Genomic DNA, 20,217 nt, shown 5'->3' with positions numbered 1-20,217 from the left:
GAGCGCCACCTTCATGGCGGGGTAATTAACCTGTTCCTCCTGGTCTAGGGCCAATAGGGCATCCCTACCTGTCGGAGGCATGTACCAGTATAATCCACCACCCCAATGCTTCTCATGGATCCCATGGGCTCTTAAGGAGACCTCATAGGCTGCCAGCCACTTGGCTATGTCGTCTCCGGCGGTATAACTGGCGACTACGTCCTTGGGTAAATGGGGCCTGGGCTCCCTGGCAAATTCCTTTGACTCGACACCCTTCGGAGTGATATTAGAGGCCTGGAACTCGAGTTCTCGTAGCTTGAACTCGTGTTCCATCCTTTTCCTTTCCATCTCCAGCTTGGACTCATGTTCCAACCTCCTCCCCTCCCTCCGTTCTTCCAACTCCATTTTTGCTATTTCCCACCTTAACAGTCTTTCCTCTCTCCTGTCAGCTAACTCGGTTTCTGACAACCCTCTCGATGACACACTGCTGCCCTCCCGCGAGGTTGCCTTGGGGCTGATTGACATCTCACCCACCCCTGGGGGACATTCCGCAGTCCTATCAATGACAGTACCTCTGTCCGATTCCTCCTCTTCCACCGTTCCCTCCGTGTGTGCTTCCACCCATGCTCGCAGACTAGTACGGAGCTCCTCTCTTTTGGCCCCTCGCCTGACAAACACTCCCCTCTCCTGACAGAAATCCTTGAGCTGGGCCAGAGTATAGGTCTCCAGCTCTGACATTTCGAATTCCATCTTGTCAGTGAAAAGTGTGGACCACCACCCCGAAGTAGGTGACCAGGATAAGAACTTTGAGGGTCACTTCCACCCACCTCCAGGAAAGAATTTGGAAAAAGCAAAACGTTGAATTTGAGGGCCGCTAGGAGAAAACTCCGGGTGTGTACCTGTGGTGCACACTGAATTATTATGTGGTTCAAAACAAGCACGGCTCGCAATCCCACCCGCTGAGCACCAATTTTATGTTGGACCTGCGATAGGCAAGCCCAGCACATAGGGGGGTAGCTTGGCTTGAGTGACAAGGCGGTAGAAGGCTGTTGTGTTAAGCCGGCTATGACCAAATAATAACTCCCTGCACACCACACAAAAAGAAGGACACCACACCACTGTTATAGAAAAATACGTTTCGTTTATGTAAAAGTTCTCTGGGTTTGAAGGAAGTTCACTTAGGTAATCACATTCACATTTCTTACATGGGTTTGATTAGCTGTGTACTGGTTTCTCAGGAATAAATAGTTGGTCTCTAATAAATAAATATACTGGATAAATATCAGGATTCAATACATTAGATTAAATATCAGCAATGACTGGAATAAATATCAGCAATGACTGGAATAAATATCAGCAATGACTGGAATAAATATCAGCAATGACTGGAATAAATATCAGCAATGACTGGAATAAATATCAGCAATGACTGGACAGTTTCCTAGCAGGTTAGATACTGATCGTTTCACATAAATATCACAGGGTCATTCTGGTATCGCTGCCACCAATTAATCACTTTCAGGGTAAACACATTACGTTTGTCATTCAATGCGGAATGCGTGCTCTTACAGTTTTTGAAGTGTTCACGGGTTCGGGCTCTCTGGCACAAGATACGCGTGATAATCCCTTAGTTGCACTCACAACTCATTGCGCGTATATCTGGAAGATAAAGGCATAAAATGACTACGGCAATTACACTCCGCGGCCAGCCGGTTCAATGCTACTGCTGCCGGAGGAGTCTGTGCGCTTCTGTCAGGGCAGGCGGGGTTTCCGAAGGCGGCTCCAGTTCACAAGTCTTGGGACCGTCGAACGGGCTGCCGGAGGGGCCAAAACACCTGCGCGCACAGTTCAAAATGAGACCGCATCACAGTTCCACAACAACGCGGCAACTTCAGGGGTAGAGACGGCCCACCTCACTTCGGCGGCGCCGGTAAGCGCTCCAGTCAGTATGGCACTTCTCCCAAGGGCGAAGGGGGGTTCCAGGGGCTCCGCGATCCTCCCTCCGAGCTCACTCACGGGGGGGGTTCCCGCCCACACACCAGCTCCCAAGTCACTCGGGCAGGGCAGAGACAGTAATCTCGCCCAAATGAAGGCAAGCCTTTCCCCGCCCCAGCGCAGCACCTCACCTTCTATCCACAAACAGCGCGTCAACGGCGGTGGGTTCGGAGACGTCCGAACGCCCGCCAGGAGGCACTTAAGTTTAAGGTGGCACTTTTAAGAGTTGCAGTTGCGATCTCACCACTGGGGGGCGGGGAGGCTCTAACTATGGCCAAAGTCTCCGAGGGGCAATTGGGCACTCGCTGACCAGGCGCTGAAGGCTAGAGGTCACTGCTCACGCTTCTGACTGGAACGCCAGTCAGGGTCCACGCCAGCAACCTCTGCTGCTCTTCTGCCTGCGCTATCAGCTGCCTCAGGGGGTTAACAGGGCAGGTGTCAATCTGGGGTCAAGTCCTCTTCTTCTGGTGTTCTTTGATCATTCTTCTCATGGCCGCCAGGGACTGGGCCTTTTATAGCCCGTGCCCTAGGATGCCAGCACGAGCCAGAAGGTTCTAGAACCTTCCCTGGCTATATCAATGACATGGCCCTTTCAAGGTATCTTTTTGGTCATTAGGAGCCACCGTACTGGGCTTCCTAAGGCAGCCATTTTGTGTACTTGTAACTCCTGAGGGGATTCCTGTCAGGTTTGCAGGTTACACAAAGTGCGCCAAAACCTTCAAAGGGTCAGAGGTCAGAGGGGCTCCAATGGGAGTCACTCTCATAGGGGACAATGGTGTCCACCATTTTAGGGTTGACAACCCCAGTTGGTTATGCCACTGGTTCCGTCAGGCGCCTTGTACATAGATGCCAGGAACTTGGTGAGCAACTGGGCATCAAAGAGCATCTAGCCCCATGGGACAACACACAAAAAGGTCCTGGTAGACAAAGAAAAAGCGACAAATTTTAGGAGGCACGGGGGAACAAAATAAATCATAGTGTGAGGGGACTCTCAGAAGCAGACAGGTCTAACAGTACCAAAATAGAAATTGATTTTCTCTATAATCTAGATGATTAGATATATTCCTTTATTTTCTTGGAGACTATATTTTCACATAATAAATAATTTAAAGAGCGACTGGATCCAACCTATTACAAATCTCATTGTTTTTGATATTTACGAATGAAACAACTATGCAATTGTTTTCATACATGGCTGTTACAAGCAGTCACTGGTGCATTACATTGCTTGTTTACTATCTTGCAAATCATTACAGAAATGTAATTGATGCTTGTCTTTGAACTTTATCCTACTAAGAGTGACACATTGAAATTATCAAACTTTGTTTCTTGAGGTATGTCGCAGTATTCCTATACAAATGATGTGATAGGCATCTTGAATTATCAGCTTTATCTACCTATATGATTAGGAATAATTAGATAAAACAACACTGTGAGCCAGAATGAATGCCTTCCTTTTGCCTTTTGTGCTATCTGTATCTTCAAATTAAATCTGGTCTATGCTGTGTTGAAAAATGTCATTCTTTTTACTACAAGTTAATTAGCTATCTCGGGAATGTGTGAAAACCTTACTGCGGTATATAGCTAATAGGATTGTTTTTAATTTTTTGCAAATTGATTTGTGTTTATATATGTTCGGTATCTGGAGAATTGTAAATATTTAAATACTATTGTTTTTAGTAATTGATGTATGTTTTGTCTTTAGCCCTGAAGAAGTCTCGACTGAGATGAAACGCGTTGGCTAAAAGAGAATCGCTTTTGTACTACTTGGATTTTAAGTGTTTGGATTAACCAATAAAGAATACATCTTGACTACAAGTGGATCCTGGACCTGCTTATTGTATCACTTTCTTGGACTTATTTAATGCAAAAAGAAGTTATGATATTTCTTGATGGGTGCTAATTCCAATCTTTTCTTATTTGTGATTTGGGTTCTTGACCAACTGAAAGTAAAGAGGGGTGTACTTCCTGGTCTTTTGAGCACCCTCACTATACTATGAAGCCACTTATATTAACTGTTGCAGTAGTTTACCTCGACCCTCTTGTGTTTTTGCTACTCTGAATGAGCCTCATTCACAAACTCCTGAATCTGTAAATCGGATATAAGCTCCATTGCATTACTCATACCTTTGGAGCTGGGTAAAGGACTACACAATGGCTCCATCCAGCCAGTACTCCAAGAAATCATTGTCATTCTGTGAACGTAAAGGCCACATTTAAGAAAACTGGGGAACATCCTTTACGACGCGGATGTTAGCCCGCGCTACCATTACGACGCGTCTCTTACAACGCAAGTTGTAACCACGACTTGCGCTGGAGGGCGCTCAAGGACAAGGAATAGTTAATTTACTATTCCAACACCTTCCCTACTATCCACGGGGACTGGTGTTGGAATAGTAAATTAAACTATTCCTAAGTCCGCACCCTACAGCGCAAGTGGTGGTAACGACTTGCGTTGTAAAACACGCGTTGTAACGGTACGCGTGGTAATAGCCCGCGTCGTACCGTCATACATCCAAGAAAACTAGCCAACTCTACCATGTTTATATCATGCGCATGACCACACATCAGGGTTAACAGAAGAAATCGTAAAATGGTATTTTGTGGAGACCTACTTTTCTACGCACTGAAAATTACTAATGAGTATGGCCACAGTGTTCTGTTCTCAGACTTCTTGCTGCGTTTCGAGGTCAAATACATGGTGGGAAGAATGTTTCTTTCTCGTTAGTCTTATCAACTGTACCAGGATGAGTTATAACGTAATAATAATAAATGCTCATGGTATCTCTGTATGCGCTGTCTGAAAATTTCCTTGACATGTGGTAGCCGAGGCCGACTTTTGAGGTATTATCAGCTGGAATAAACACTTGACTCTCAAAAAATTTCCCACCTAAAAGTGATTATTGAATTGCACTTTCGCAACTAAAATGTTTGCAAAACTTCAATGTGTAGCATTTACTCATGCAGATTTTTCACCATGCGGACCGTTCAGCATGTGTAAATATAAAACAAAAACTCAATAAAGAAAGATTTTCCGTATTGAGGCTATCCTCTCCTTAATCATCCCTATTCTTCAAGGGTAAAAATGTTAGTGCCTTTGTTAGATTCCCTGTGCGATTTTGTTTTCTACTGTTAAATTCTGAATCAATCATCAGTACGATATATGTTCACCATGGGTGTTTTAAAAAGGAGCTGGAGTAATTGTCAAGTTTGTTTATTGCAGATGTTTTGTCTACGCCCCCAACCTTGTGTCTTTATAGACCAGTGAGTTTTAACCTTTTGACTTCTGTAGACTTCTACTGAATCATTACTGTAAACCGGGGACCCCTACTGAGTCAGTACTGGGGACAAGGGGTCCAGTCCGGACCTTAGCAATTTCTAGGATTTGAACTTCATAACTATGCACAAAAAAATAAAAACGAGTTTAAATCAAACACAATCAGAAATGATGAAACATTGTATTGCATTCACAAACAGAGAAATAGAAAATGTTATTTCAATGGAAAGGTTGGACTTTTCTTATTCGTTTTAATTCTAAAAGACGAAGTAACATGCTAGACTCTAGCATTTCAATTTGTCTTTTTTTGCTCCTTAAGAATGCGCTCTTTAGACGTCACTTCAATTAAAACCACCAATCACGACACTATATTCATTTTTTGCTGTACTTGTGCTGCTCCCACAAATCAAACTAAAGATACCAACTTAATTTATGGGCACCAGTTTCAAATATCTTCACGTTTACAACATGTTTTAAACTTTCCAATTTTGCTTCATTCATTTATATTTTTATATTATTAATCTGCAAATATTATTTCACTTTTTAAACAGTCACAGACCCCCTGAATAGTCCTGGCCCACGCACACAGGTTAAGAACCACTGTAATAGAGGTTCCAGCATCAGTCTTCTGTGAGGGGCAACAGTGTAAATGACATAATAGGAACGAAGAGAAGCCAAAAACACTCAATAAACCTCGGGACCCAAAGAAGTCCTGCGGCATAAAAGGAACAAACACAACTCGTTTTCTTCTCAGAACAAATGGATGCAAAGACTGGGCGCTGTACCATACACACAGACGCCATATGTCTTTGTTCAACACTTTTCCCTGGACAAATTGCATTCTTTGAGAACCACGGGACAGTCATGAAAAGGGGTCTGAGCTCAAGGGGCTGTCTGTCATGTGTCAGGCGCAAAATAATCCCTACTGAAATGACGTCCACCGGGGGTATTTAAACTCAAAGCTGCTGGGCGCGAAGTCTCTCCCTTTACACTTGAGGGCACGTTTTTACTCGTGCGCTCCAGTCATCCGCCGTGTATACTAGAGATAGCCGTTGACAGCTATAAAGGGCGCTTGTAGGCGTGATAATACGGTAATTTGGCCTACTTCCAGTAATGGCGCAGCATTGCTTCGGAACGGTGCCCGCGCTCTGGGGGGCGCTGTTCTGGCTGGCAGCCTTCGGGCTTGTCCTCGTGCACGCCCAGTTCCCCCGGGCATGCATGACGGTGGAGTCGCTGGTGTCCAAGCAGTGCTGCCCGCCGCTGGGGCCGGAGCCGTCCAACGCGTGCGGGTCTCTGCAGAGCCGGGGCAGGTGCGCGCCGGTGCGCGTGGACGAGCGGCCGTGGAGCGGCCCCTACAACCTGCGGAACGTGGACGACCGGGAGAGGTGGCCGCTCAAGTTCTTCAACCAGACCTGCCAGTGTACAGGTAAGAGGCGCGCAAACGGCAGAGCGCCGACGACTTCGAGCCTGAGCGTTACTTAATTCTGTATCTGTAACAGCGCTTCCCAGGTCCATGAGAGGCGCTCAGCGTCCTTGCTTTCGAGGTCTGATCGTGCTCTTATTGAATCAGGACTACAAGTCCCAGAATGCCGTTAATTGGATTGCATAGGCTTATCAGTGGACACTTGAGAGCCCTGTTATTTTTCACACTCCAAGCCATGTATATAGTTTACTATAACTACGTTGGGGCTCGCGAGCGTGCCTACGTGGGTAGCGCGCTACCAACAAAAGTCGGGTTACGCTAGATATATCCTCCCCCCCCCAGATGATGGAGGGTTGTTAGACCAAATCAAACTTTCAGCCCCAGTCATGAGATCAGAATTGAATCCTTCCTACTTTTTCTCACCATGCCACCCCAGTTTAGACCCAGCCATATGCAAATTAGTCTTGACCCTGTGCCTCATGGGAACAGTCCAGCCTGAACTGCCAAGCCAGGTCCTCCCTGGACCGGAAACCAGCATCCAGGGACCGGTTTTGGGCTATCCACCCCTCATCAGCCAGACTAGCTTGATTCCAGTGGCACAGCGCGCCAGTGACCCATGGCATACATACACCCCACTATATTTGTAATTTAGATTTATATAGCGCATTATCACCCAGCGGTCTCTTTAAATGGCTTGACATGGGTTAGAAACTGTGCAGTAGTCCCATTGACAGTCGGGTAGCAGCCCAGATACCGGAAGCCATGTACCAGCTCTATCCAGTCATGGCATTTTAGCCAACACGTTTAAGAGCAAGTAGCTTAGTTCTTAATATCAAAAGTATTCCAAAATCTCATCATGCAAAGTGCTCACGGCGAAGAACGTCGTGTTGGCTGAAGGTGCCACACGTGACGTGGGGCCACTTGTTAGCTAGCCATTCGAAATGGGGTGTGTTTCATCGTATTGATTTGCGAAACATTTATTACGTTTGCAATCCTTGGAGTTAGTGTTTGTAATATTTCTTAAACCGTCTGTGCCACAAAGTTAACAGCATCTAGATTTGTTACTGAGCCGTCACTTTCGGCTGGAATGGCGCTTTCTAAGCTCTCCTCTAGGGTGCTGGGAGACCACGGTGATTCCCCCCCCCCCCCGAAAACCAACATTGCACATATTCACACCCTCATTTATACTTTATTTCTTTGCGCAAATCGGGCAGTTATTATGACGAAGAAATGCTGAGAATATTAGAATTTTTCCTTTTGTACCCTGCCTGTTGTTGCGCTAAACATAATATCTTTCATTTTTACTGCAGTGGGGAGTATGTGCGGTGAAATACCGTATCTTTAACCGAAAGTTTCAACATACATTATCCTCTTTCCAGTTATTTATGGAAGCTTGAACGTATTGTGTGTTAGCCAGACAATGCGCCGGCTGTTTATACAGGAAACCCTACATTTATGTGTGCCAGCCGCTTTTAAAGTTACTCTTAAAACCCCCAAAAGTGAATTTGCCTCTACCTGACATGGGTACAAAGTCAGACAGCAACACAAAATCTCAAGTGTAATTAAACCAATTACACTTGAGATTTTGTGTTGCTGTCTGACTTTGTACCCATGTCAGGTAGAGGCAAATTCACTTTTGGGGGTTTTAAGAGTAACATTAAAAGCGGCTGGCACACATAAATTTAGGGTTTCCTGTATAAACTGCCGGCACATTGTCTGGCTAACACACAATACGTTCAAGCTTCCATAAATAACTGGGAAGAGGATAATTTATGTTGAAACATTTTGTTGCCCCCTACCTCTCCTTTGCAATGTATGCCAAGCATAGGGCAGACTACCAAAGATTTGTATGACTAGGTGACTCCCTCCAGTTAGCACAGTCGTGCCTGAACTTGCATTGTGCTCTTGTGCAGGACCCTTGTTAAACGTCCAGCAAGCCCAGTTTCGAGGAAGGTATCCCCTTCCATGTCACCCACCCCAATAGGGGATACCCTCCAAAAGGGCTTACACTGTAGTGGTAGACAGCTTACTTATGTACCTCGTAGGCAAGCCTCGCAGGAGTCATCCACTGTATCAATAACTGTTCATCTACATCCCCCCAGTCTTTGCTCCAATTTGCCGCCAAAGCACAGTAAACTCCTCTTCATAGCGGAACAACCATAATCCATTGGGGCCCTCCGCACTATATCCATATAATTGAATAATGCAATGTGCCTCCCCCTCACTACCCCGAATGGCATTGTCAATAAACGTCCTTCTAACTTAAGTCCTGTTTTCTATAGTAGTGGGTTTTAGCGCTAGCTCCCATTCCTCCTCCTTTGACCCTCCTCCTCCGGAATCTCCCCTGTCCAGCAACTTAAAACATCTATAGTGTGTCTGTGTGTGTATACCTCGCTTAGCATGCACACAACCTATATCAGGGCGATCCCATCATGGTGTTCTTTGCTAGCTTGTTGTCTTGGTATGTTTGGTAAAGGATTAGCTAGTATCTGAGTATTTGCAACCCAGTTTTACTTGCTGATGCACGGGCATGGCAGATCCATTGTCAGAAGCTGTCCTTTGGAAGGTTGCTAGTGTATCCATAGTCCAACCTCAGATGGAAGGGGAGTGGTCCTGTGCTTCATTTGGGTAGTGACTGGTGGAAATTTCACCGTGGAAGGGGTGGAGGGTGAATATACTAGTGACACATAGGACTGCTTGAACGTGCACAGCCACACAGGTGTTTAAGCTATAGGCTGGATAAGTTGCATCACATCAGGCACCCAACCGAAATCAGTGGTTTGATTGGTTATTCTTCAGTTCTTCCAGTCTTTTGGGAGTATTGCGGGTTGTCCAAATGGATGTCTTCCAGACACCAAGGATAGATGGCGCAACAGTGCTTCTCCACACAATGCAGTAGTGTCCAGTGGGTGGGGCAACTGCAGCAGTACTCAGGCATGTGAACGTCCACCATCACAGACAGCGGCTTCGTATAGCAGTTATGGTCCTCTGACAAGCGTGGTTCTCGGTGTGCGTTTTTGGGGCTGTCCCTGTGACCTCCTTGTAGTGTACATCCTTTCTCAAATAGCAGCAATAGGATTCCTAGAGTGGTAAATATCACGGAGGGCTGCCACTGGCTCAGTTCTTCTTTGGTCGGACAAGCAAAACTTTCAAAAGAGAATTGGTATCCTGAGCTAAAGGGCAATGTCTCAGTTGTTTGGCAATTGATGCCTCTGCAGACAGCCACTCCAATATTGAGCTCAGCTACACTTGAACATTGAAACATGCAGTTCAATTCACGTGGATCCTTCCATACTTTGGAGGTTGTTTCTTGGTCTGCAGCTCCTCTTCTTGAGCTGAAACAGGATATGGTGATAGGCACAGAGCACACCTTGTCTCCTGTTAAAGCAATTGTTACCTGCTGCCCTGCTGATTTTATTCAATCTCGTGGTGTAATCAGAACTTTCCTCACTGATTTTTGTACTTGATCAAAAGCCTTGAACTAAAAGCAGAGCTGCACTGAGCTATGCAGGAAGGAGGCAGTGAAGACCCGCAGGTAAGAGCCCCTCCTCGTGGCGCCACTGCTCAGGTGCCTTTCACAGAAGTGTGTGTACATTTCCATAGAGCGAAGCTACCTGTTAAAATATCGGTGAATGCCCACAAACGTAAGTTGTTTTTTAACTGCATTTTCCATACCCTTTTAAAATTTCAGTCATGGAATATCCTATCTTTCAGTGGTTTGTTTGTGCACTCCATGATTGTTTAATGCAACATATCCATCGTCTGTTTTACTGTACCCGAGTCAGGGTGCAGGCAAACAGGAAGGAAGGGTCGCGGGGGAAGGATGGAGTCATGGAGTCTGCAGGCCCTTTACACCAGGGACATCTTAAGGATTTTGGGGGCCCGGGGCCAAATGTTTTTTGGGAGCCCCTGCTCGGAATAGCTTTGAATTTATGATCTAATTTCAGCTCTTTCACGCACTGTTTGGCCTGGTCCTGACTGTGCACAACCACACTCATTCAAATGATAAATGTGTTTACATCTAATATTCAAGGATTGTGCTGTGTAATACTGATGCGAATAATCTGTCACACCCTCCTATTTCTCATATGACGTCCTGTTTTGATCTGAAAGAAACTTTTGTATGGATGTTGCCTTAAACATAACATTTACCTGCAGATTGTTTGTAGTAGACTCTGACACAACACCCACATTACAAATAAATGAAATGTAAACAGTATTTAGAACCATCTGTTTAAGAATTATTTAAGGTCACAAGGAGATGACTTTCTGCAGAACAGAGCTGACTGTATCAGGGGGCCCCCTTGAAAGACTGGGACCCTGGGCCAAAGCCCACTTTGCCCATGTCTTCACTTCTCTGCTTTCCACATCATTCCTTTGTAAAACAATCCACTGTTTCAGTGACAGTAATTGGATGCTTTAAAGTGGAAGACATTAACTCCTGTAGACAGCTAATGTGTATTGCCCTTAAAGGCCTGGTGTACCACATTGCATCTGTACTTTTCATAAAACCTGTCTGATCATTATTTTAGCCACATTTCGCACGATTCTTTGTCGCTTGACTGGAACAGCTATGCTCTGCATTGTACAAAGTAATGTACTTTTTTTGTACTTTATAAAGATTGTGGTCGATGGACCGTGTGGAGAAGGTAATTACTTTTTATGTGTAATTGCCTGTTTAAGCCGCATTCACTTGTACAGGAATCCAGTAGACAACGGGTCTCTATAATTGGAGTTTAGGTTCAGACTGCTGAACGCCCACATTAATGGATTAGCGTCTAGTTACATAAGTAGCAAAGTGTTTTATGCTAGCACATGATATTCCTTCTTTTGCGGCCTCCTTCAGGTGTGAGAAAGAAGTAATTCGCTGCATATGAAACTTTCCTATATCGTTTTTGTAGGAGAGTAGGGTCTGCTTCCTATAGTCACCCCCACTTTTTGCTGTGCTTTTCATGTACTTTAGGTACATACCTGATTGGGAATTGGGTCACCCTTGTGAGCCCCTGTATAGTGTACCATAGGTACCCAGGGCATAGGTGCATCCAAGGCCTACCAGGGTCTGCAGCATGTATTATGCCACACCTGGTTGGCTATCCAAACTGACACCACAGGCTATTCACTCAGCTTGGGTAAGGTGTTGTAATCAATCCTTACTTAGATATAGTATACCTATATTTACCCATATGTATAGACACATATGCACCTATAAGTCACTCCTATGGTAGGCCTCGACAATCCTGGAGGCAGAGTGTTTGGTTTTATGTGAGAGGGTGCTCTAGCATGAGCTGAGCCCCTCTGCAGCTTTTGGAATCATCTCCTTATAGCTGTTCTATGATCTAGCCATACCATATACTTTTAAGTGCATTGTAATCCTTGCGGTTAATGCTAACTTTGGTTTGGCTTTATCAAAACATGTCGTGTAAGGTGTCAAACACTTTGGAATACTACCCCCCCCCCCTGCCAATTCTGGCGGCGGGGGTAGCATTCCACCCTTCTAGAGGGAGAAGACATGTTGGTTACTGCTTTAGCCGGTTAAAGTTAAACAGAGCCTCGGCATCACAAAATGGATGCTGCTGCCACACGAGTCTGACCTCCTACTGCTGGACGAAACTCCGGCAGGGGAGGCCTGGACAATAGGTTTCCTGCCTTGAGAGGTGCTAGCACCTCCCCAGACAGGCTTTTAGTGTATTGGGGCAGGGAGGGCTGCAAAACAAGACACTGCCTGGGGCACACAACATGCTCCATGCATAGCCCGGTTCAAACCAGTTGCTGGGGCACTCCAGCCCCGCTCTGGCGCGAAACTGGACAAAGGGAAAAGGGTGTAACCACCCCCTTCCCAGGTCCACCCTTAGGAGGGACCTAGCAGGTAATCCAGCCCCTAAAATCAGTATAAAGATAGGAGCTGTGTCCCCAGGACTTTAGATTATCCTGGAAAGAAACTCTGATACAAACTCTTGGACCTTCGATGTTCTATTTCGACTAGAAGACTGAAGACCTCTCCCTTGTGGTCAAGGAGTGACGACCCTGTGCAAACAGGCACCATGAGTAACTTGCCGGTCTGCTTTGTCAACGCTCCTGACGGATCCCGAAGACTCAGCGACACAGGAACTGGACTTCCAGACTTCTTTGACTCCAACCCACATCCACAGCAAAGCTGAGACCCGTGGCGGACATGAGACGTGGGACCGAACTCCCTGGGCATCCTGCATTTTGCTAACAGCTCGACTACAGAGGTACCCTTGCAGTTGTGCTTTGGGGTACGAGGAGCCCCAGACCCGAGCACCATTTGCACCGAAGCTCAGCCCCCCTCACTCCACGAGTGCCGCGTGGGGACCGCTCTTGCATTTCAGCTCGACGCGTCTTCCCGGTTGCTAGCCCGTTGGCTAGTGAGCCCCCTGAAGACAAACCTTTGAAACCAACTTGCTTTCCTGGTTGCTCCAGGCTTGCTCCAGCTTCCCTACAAAGGAGAAACTCCCCACACCTTGCTGGTCTGACCCGAAGCCCATCTTCACTTCCTGGGTGGATTGCGTTTGCCAAGGCTTGTTGGGTCCAGTCCGGATACCAACACCGCAGTCAACTAGATCCTTTGTGGGACAGCTCGAATCCAGCTCCTGGTCGACGCCTCCTGGTCCTCGGGGTCTACAGAGACTAGCTTCACCTCTTCACCTGAGATCATCGCGACATCGCCTGGTTCCTTCCTGGTCACAGGCTAGTGATCCAGACTCTGTTCCCTCTGCTTTCAGGTTCTTCAGTTCCTCGATCCACCCGGACACTCTTCCTCTGGCCGCCTGCAGCACTTCTTTGCAGATCTCCATTGAAAGCATCGACGAAACCTGACACCAAAAGGCACCTATGCATCTGGCTTCCCTGGGTGAGGTAACACAAGTACTCTGGTGCTCCCGTGGGTCTTGACTCTCGAAGTGTCCTAGTCTAAAGGGGTTTTGTCGTAGTCCATCCGGAAGTGCCCTAAAACAGTAACTTTGTAACTTCTTCGTTCTCCATTATAAGTCAATGGGAACCTACGCCTGCGTTTAGACACTGCACGCGCCTCCTGTGGGTCTCCTACTTCCTAACCTTTGGTTGTGTGGTTAGCCCGAGCGATTCCCTAGGCCTATTCACTATTTCTGTAGTGGTCCTTATACCACTTACTTAGTATATGGTTTGTGAGGCCCCTAGGGCAAAACTGTATTTGTGCAACTTATCGTATGCTAATTGAGTAACTTGTGATGTACTTCGATCTCGGACCTCATAAAGAGTGCAGAGGGGTTGTATTAGAAATAAATACATATATATTTGATATATACCTGGTGTGGTGACCTTTCATTTGGTATTCAAGGGATTATAATTGGTAAAACAGCTTGCTTCACATGCTCTCTGAAGTCTTAGCCTATGACTGCTGGTCCATGCTACCACTAGGATAGCTTGACTATAAGGTTGACTTTACAACCACCACCAATAAGGGTAGTTTAGACTGGTGCAAGGTGCCCACTAGAATAGTGGACTTCATATGCCAGGCTAACTTCTCACAGTTTTTTTTTTTTTTTGTAAACTCCATCACACCCAGTGCTGAAAACTGGGGGGAAAAAAAATAATTTCAAAAAATTGGGGTGTCAAGGTGGCGGAGTCATGAAAAGTAGAGTCGAACAGTTAATATACACTATTTTAATTCAGCCCCAAAGAAAATGGCAACACGGCCTAATATGACAGGAAATCTGTTAGAGCATACCTAATTTGTCATAAATCGGCTGCATTTTAAAACATCTTATGGGGCTAAGGCACAAACTGCCACATTTTTCGGAGGATAAGAAAGGGAAGATAACACTGGTGGTTAATGCACATGCTGGAGAGAGATGTCTTGCTTTCTAATAGCTTTGGCTTGTAAAGCCACTCCGTAGTCTCATTGTTGCTGGATCACAGGAGATCTACTCAGTTTGATATTGGCTTTCCCATCTATGTCTTGGTGAAGGTCCTTCCTGGTTCCACTCTTTTCTAACAAGTCTGTGACTTGCTTTTGGATTTCATATCCTTTTTCTCTGGATTCCCCTTGCTGATATCGGAGACCACTCCTTGACCTGTTTTAGTTTAGACCACTGTCCTGTGACTGATGCAAGATTAACTGTCTTTGTCAATTGGTTAGAACACTGTTAGATGGTATGATTTTTCCCTGTCTTTTTCTCTGGTGTAGATGTTTTGGGCATTTTGCTACTGCTAATTAGTGCAAAAGCAAGTGCTTCCTCTGTAAATTGTGAATTGGATTGATGTTTCCATGATTGGCTTGTTTGACTTATTACGAAGTCCCTAGTACAGTGCACTGTGTGCCCAGGGCTTGAAAGTCAACTTCTGCTAGTAAGCCTGTAGCAGGGATTGTGCCACCCACGCAAGCAGCCTCTCAAAGGGGTCAAAAATCTGCCACTGCGGTGTCTGCGAGCAGTCTCTACTGCCATGTCAACCTGGCAAGTGCACCCACTTGCCATGCCCTAACCTTGCCTTTTATTAAATGTGAGTCGCCCCTAAGGTAGGCCCAAGGTACCCCTGGGGGCAGGATGCAATGTATATGAAAGGTAGGACATGTACTGGTGTGTGTGACATGCCCTGATAGTGAAATACAGTGCATTTAGTTTTTCACTTTTGAAAGGCTACCGGTCCCATAGAATAGAATGGGAGTTTATTTATAACATGTTATATGTATAACTTCCCACTGGGACAAGATGGAAGGATGGAGTTTAGTATGCCTGTACTCTGAATATAAAGAATGCATCTTTTAGTAAAGAGAATTTTTATATTGTGTGTTTGAAAATACCACTTTTTAGAAAGTGTTATATTTTTTTCTGGCTTAGCCATCCAGTGTGCCTTTGCTGGTTTGTGCATTGAATGTCTGGCTTTCGAGTGCCAGGGGCTGGGGATGTGCATTCACTGTAGACCGCAACTTGGAGGGGGGGGGGGGGTTTGAAGTGTGTCCTGCCTTTCCTGGATGAGTCACAGCTGGGCTGCTTTTAGAGTAGTGGGAGTAGATTTCCTTGCACCTGAATGGGCCTGGTCTGCCTTACACAATTCAGTCTCCATCTCCTGCCTAGAAGCCGGACCAGAGTAGATAGAGCTGATTTGGACTAAGCACAGGGGCACTCTGCCACCAGAGAATAAATGAAAATGCTGTATAAATATTGGTTCTGTCAGGTTTAAAACTATTCCTTTGAGGACAAAAGATCGATTGGAGAATAATTGCTTTATATACAATGGATGAAATCATGCCTTCAATCTCAAATAAAAGCAGTGATTTAAAAGAAACGCAGCCATCATGGAACACCAGACCATGACACTGAGTTATACGTATTTTTTTATATTTCTATAAATTACGGTATCTATATATATTTGCAAGCTGTCAACAAGGGTGCCAAAACCGGGTATGATGTAGTGTGATGTGTACTAACGTGAGATTTTGGTTCTCCGTGATAAAAGTGAAGTGCATATAATATATACATTGTGAATAAATGTACAATTTTTACAAGGGAAGGAGAATGACGATGGTCAGAGTATTAGGACAAAACAATGTCTCTGGCAGATATAGAAGTTGCTTATTGATTTATAACCAGAGACTGATAAGTCTGAACCATGTGGAATCGTCAATGTTTCGACCCTGACAAGGCTTTAAGATGTTGTGGTGGGTCTTCATCGAATAGGTGACGTTTTTCCGCATACAAATACCTGCATACCATCACTCCGCAAAAATGATTCCGCAAATACTATCACTCCGAAAACTAACACAACGCAAACTTTTACAACGAATATGCCTTTACCACGCATGCTTTTACAACGCAAAGGCATGCATGTTAAAGGTATACTCATTGTAAAAGTTTTAAAGGTAAGTGAGTACCCTGCAAAAACACTAACCTACACTACCCTCCACTACACCAACACCAAAACACTACCTACACTACACAAACACTACCCTACCCTACACTACACCAACACTACCCTAAAACACTACCCTACATTACACATACTCTACCCTACACTACCATAAACCCTAAAAAACTACCCTATACTACCAAAAGACTACCCTACACTACACCCACACCACACCACTACCCTAACCCCTAAAACACTACACTACACTACACTACACTAACACGACCCTAAACCCTAAAACACTACCCCACACTACACATACACTACCCTACACAAACACAACCCTTAAACACTACCCTACACTACACATACACTACCCTACACAAACGCAACCCTTAAACACTACCCCCTGCATGACCCTACACTACACCACTACCCTAAACCCTAAAACACTACCCCCGCATGACCCTACACTACACAAACACTACACCACTACCCTAAAACACTACCCCCGCATGACCCTACACTACACAAACACTACAACACTACCCTAAAACCCTACCCCCGCATGACCCTACACTACACAAACACTACCCTAAACCCTAAAACACTACCACCGCATGACCCTACACTACACAAACACTACACTACCCTAAAATACTACCCCCAGCATGACCCTACACTACACAAACACTACCCCCAGCATGACACTACACTACACTAAACCCTAAAACACTACCCCCAGCATGACACTACACTACACTACACAAACTACCCTAAACCCTAAAACACTACCCCCAGCATGACCCTACACTACACAAACACTACACCACTACCCTAAAACACTACCCCCGCATGACCCTACACTACACAAACACTACAACACTACCCTAAAACCCTACCCCCGCATGACCCTACACTACACAAACACTACCCTAAACCCTAAAACACTACCACCGCATGACCCTACACAAACACTACACTACCCTAAAATACTACCCCCAGCATGACCCTACACTACACAAACACTACCCCCAGCATGACACTACACTACACTACCCTAAACCCTAAAACACTACCCCCAGCATGACACTACACTACACTACACAAACTACCCTAAACCCTAAAACACTACCCCCAGCATGACCCTACACTACACAAACACTACAACACTTCCCTAAAACACTGCCCCCAGCATGACCCTACACGAAACAAACTCTACAACACTACCCTAAAACACTACCCCCAGCATGACCCTACACTACAACAACACTACCCTAAACCACTACCCCAGCATGACCCTACACTACACAAACACTACAACACTTCCCTAAACCCTAAAACACTACCCCCAGCATGACCCTACACTATACAAACACTACCCTAAACCCTATAACACTACCCCCAGCACGACCCTACACTACACAACCACCTCAACTCTACACTACACTAACACTACACATCACTACCCCAGCACAACCCCCACCCCTAAAAATTTAACCCAAACCCCCTTACCTCTCTCTTCGTCGTGGTTCCACACTCCTCCGGGTTCCATCTTCTTGAAGTCTGTTATTTTTTCACAACGCATGTGCATTTACCATACATGCCTTTACAACGTAATTCGTTGTAAAAGCATGCGTGGTAAATGCAGCTGCGTTGTAAAAAAATGCTTCATCAGGACATGGAAGGGGGAGACAGCCTAAGGGTAATAGAAGTATATGTCAATGTGTGTTTCTTAGATCTGGGGGTCTCTAGTTGGCAATGTTATTTTTTCACAACGCATGTGCATTTACCCATACATGCCTTTACAACGTAATTCGTTGTAAAAGCATGCGTGGTAAATGCAGCTGCGTTGTAAAAAAATGCTTCATCAGGACATGGAAGGGGGAGACAGCCTAAGGGTAATAGAAGTATATGTCAATGTGTGTTTCTTAGATCTGGGGGTCTCTAGTTGGCAATGGTTATCACCTTTGTCCAAATAGGGACCCTTACTTCTCACTCCCACCCGCCACTTGCTGGCTCTCACCGCCACCCGCCCCCCACCCACCACCTGCCCCCCACCCACCCACCCCAACCCACTGCGAAAAACTTGAGCATCCCCCTCCCCACACCCACAGGCAGCAAAGCAACAACACCCCAACAAGACCCATCACCACATGACATCCCCCCCCCACCATCCCCATAGAGAACAGGACCCCCCCTTATGCCCTCCGCTGGCTCTCATCCCCACCCTCCACGTGCCCTCCACTTGCTCCAACTCACTCAGAACATCCTAAACACCCATCCCCCCGAACCCACAGACCATATAGTCCCTACACTGTCTGCTACGCCCAGACCCCACACGGATAACCTAACCAATTCTAGGCTACTGATCTCCCAAAGATACTCTCTCCCCAGACCCGAAACGGACAATACAGCCATCACTAAGCTGCCCAACACCCTGAGACTCTTCCCCCCCCCCCCCTCTTCCCCCCCCCCCCCCAGGCCCAACACACCCACAGTCCCGTTACCTCAATGAATTAGAGACTGGGCAACGACTCTCCATGCTCAAAACCCAGATAACCACTATAATCCGGGACCTCAGTGAAATCCTAGACAACCTCTCAGCGCCCCAGCAACCACATCACACCCACCCCTATACCACCCAGACACAACCTAGACCGTCCACTGTCCCTCCCCAGAGATGGATAGCTAACCCCCCTCCCCAATCTGACACAGAGACCGAAAAGAACCAGTGAGAGTGACGCGGCGGATCTCGCCTCCTCGTACGACAATCCTACTGTTGTCACCCTCCAATCCAAAATTCAAGTGATCACTAGACTATGAAGAGACCAAGCCCCCCTAAACTCACCTAGGCCACCGACCACCTGCACTAACATCCCCACGGTCCCCCTAACGAAGAAACCCAAAACATCGATGACCCCCACTAACTGCACGCTCATAAACTGCAGATCAGCCACAAAACATGCCACTGAACTAGCAGAATCCATCCTCACGCACGACATAGACATTGCATTCATCACAGAAACCTGGCTTAATGATTCCTCCCTTCCACTCCTGGACACTCTCGTCCCCCCAGGCTTTACAATCACCAACAAAGGCAGAAAAGACCAAAGAGGAGGAGGCGTAGCAATCCTCCACAGAGACAATATTTCCATGACGGAAACAGACTCCTTCAACTACAGCACCTTTGAGTGCCTAACTGTCAACATCAACACTTGCAACAAAAAACCACTTACCTGCCACCTCATTTACCAGCCCCCAGGCAATTCCACCACTTTCACCGAACACCTGTCTGACCTGATAGCCCACTGCTCACTACGAGACGCGAATAACCTTATTCTGGGCGACCTCAACCTACACTGGAACGAAGATAACAACTCGTTAATCCAAAACCTGAGTGAGCTACTATTCAACAATAACCTCTCGCAACACTGCACAGAAACAACTCACAAAAAAGGTGCAACCCTAGATGCCATCATAGCCAACCGTGACGCGGTGACGTTAAACCACACCCTTCCCGTTGATTGGTCCGACCACCACTTAATCCTCTTCCTCCTCACACAGCCAGCCACTATACAACCCCCACCCAAGAACAGCCCAAATGGACCAGAAATCTCACTCAGATTAACATGACTGACCTGGAGGAAAAGTCAACTCCCTACTCACTGCCTCCTTGGATGACCTATCCACGACA

At 46.1% G+C, this 20,217-nt stretch overlaps 1 protein-coding gene across 1 annotated transcript in view; it reads left to right on the top strand.

Annotated features, from left to right (window-relative positions):
- The first annotated feature begins 6,001 nt into the window (after positions 1–6,001).
- Positions 6,002–20,217, top strand: part of DCT (dopachrome tautomerase) — an 80,244-nt gene continuing 66,028 nt past the window's right edge. The window contains exon 1 of the mRNA XM_078657601.1: positions 6,002–6,677. Within this exon, the coding sequence (XP_078513727.1) occupies positions 6,365–6,677 (313 nt within the window). The 5' untranslated portion in view covers positions 6,002–6,364. The remainder of the gene's footprint in view (positions 6,678–20,217) is intronic.

The sequence above is a fragment of the Lissotriton helveticus genome, chromosome 8 (assembly GCF_964261635.1).
Source record: "Lissotriton helveticus chromosome 8, aLisHel1.1, whole genome shotgun sequence".
Classification (NCBI taxonomy): domain Eukaryota; kingdom Metazoa; phylum Chordata; class Amphibia; order Caudata; family Salamandridae; genus Lissotriton; species Lissotriton helveticus.
Note: the sequence above shows the minus strand (reverse complement) of the source record. Positions and strands in the feature narration are given on the sequence as shown.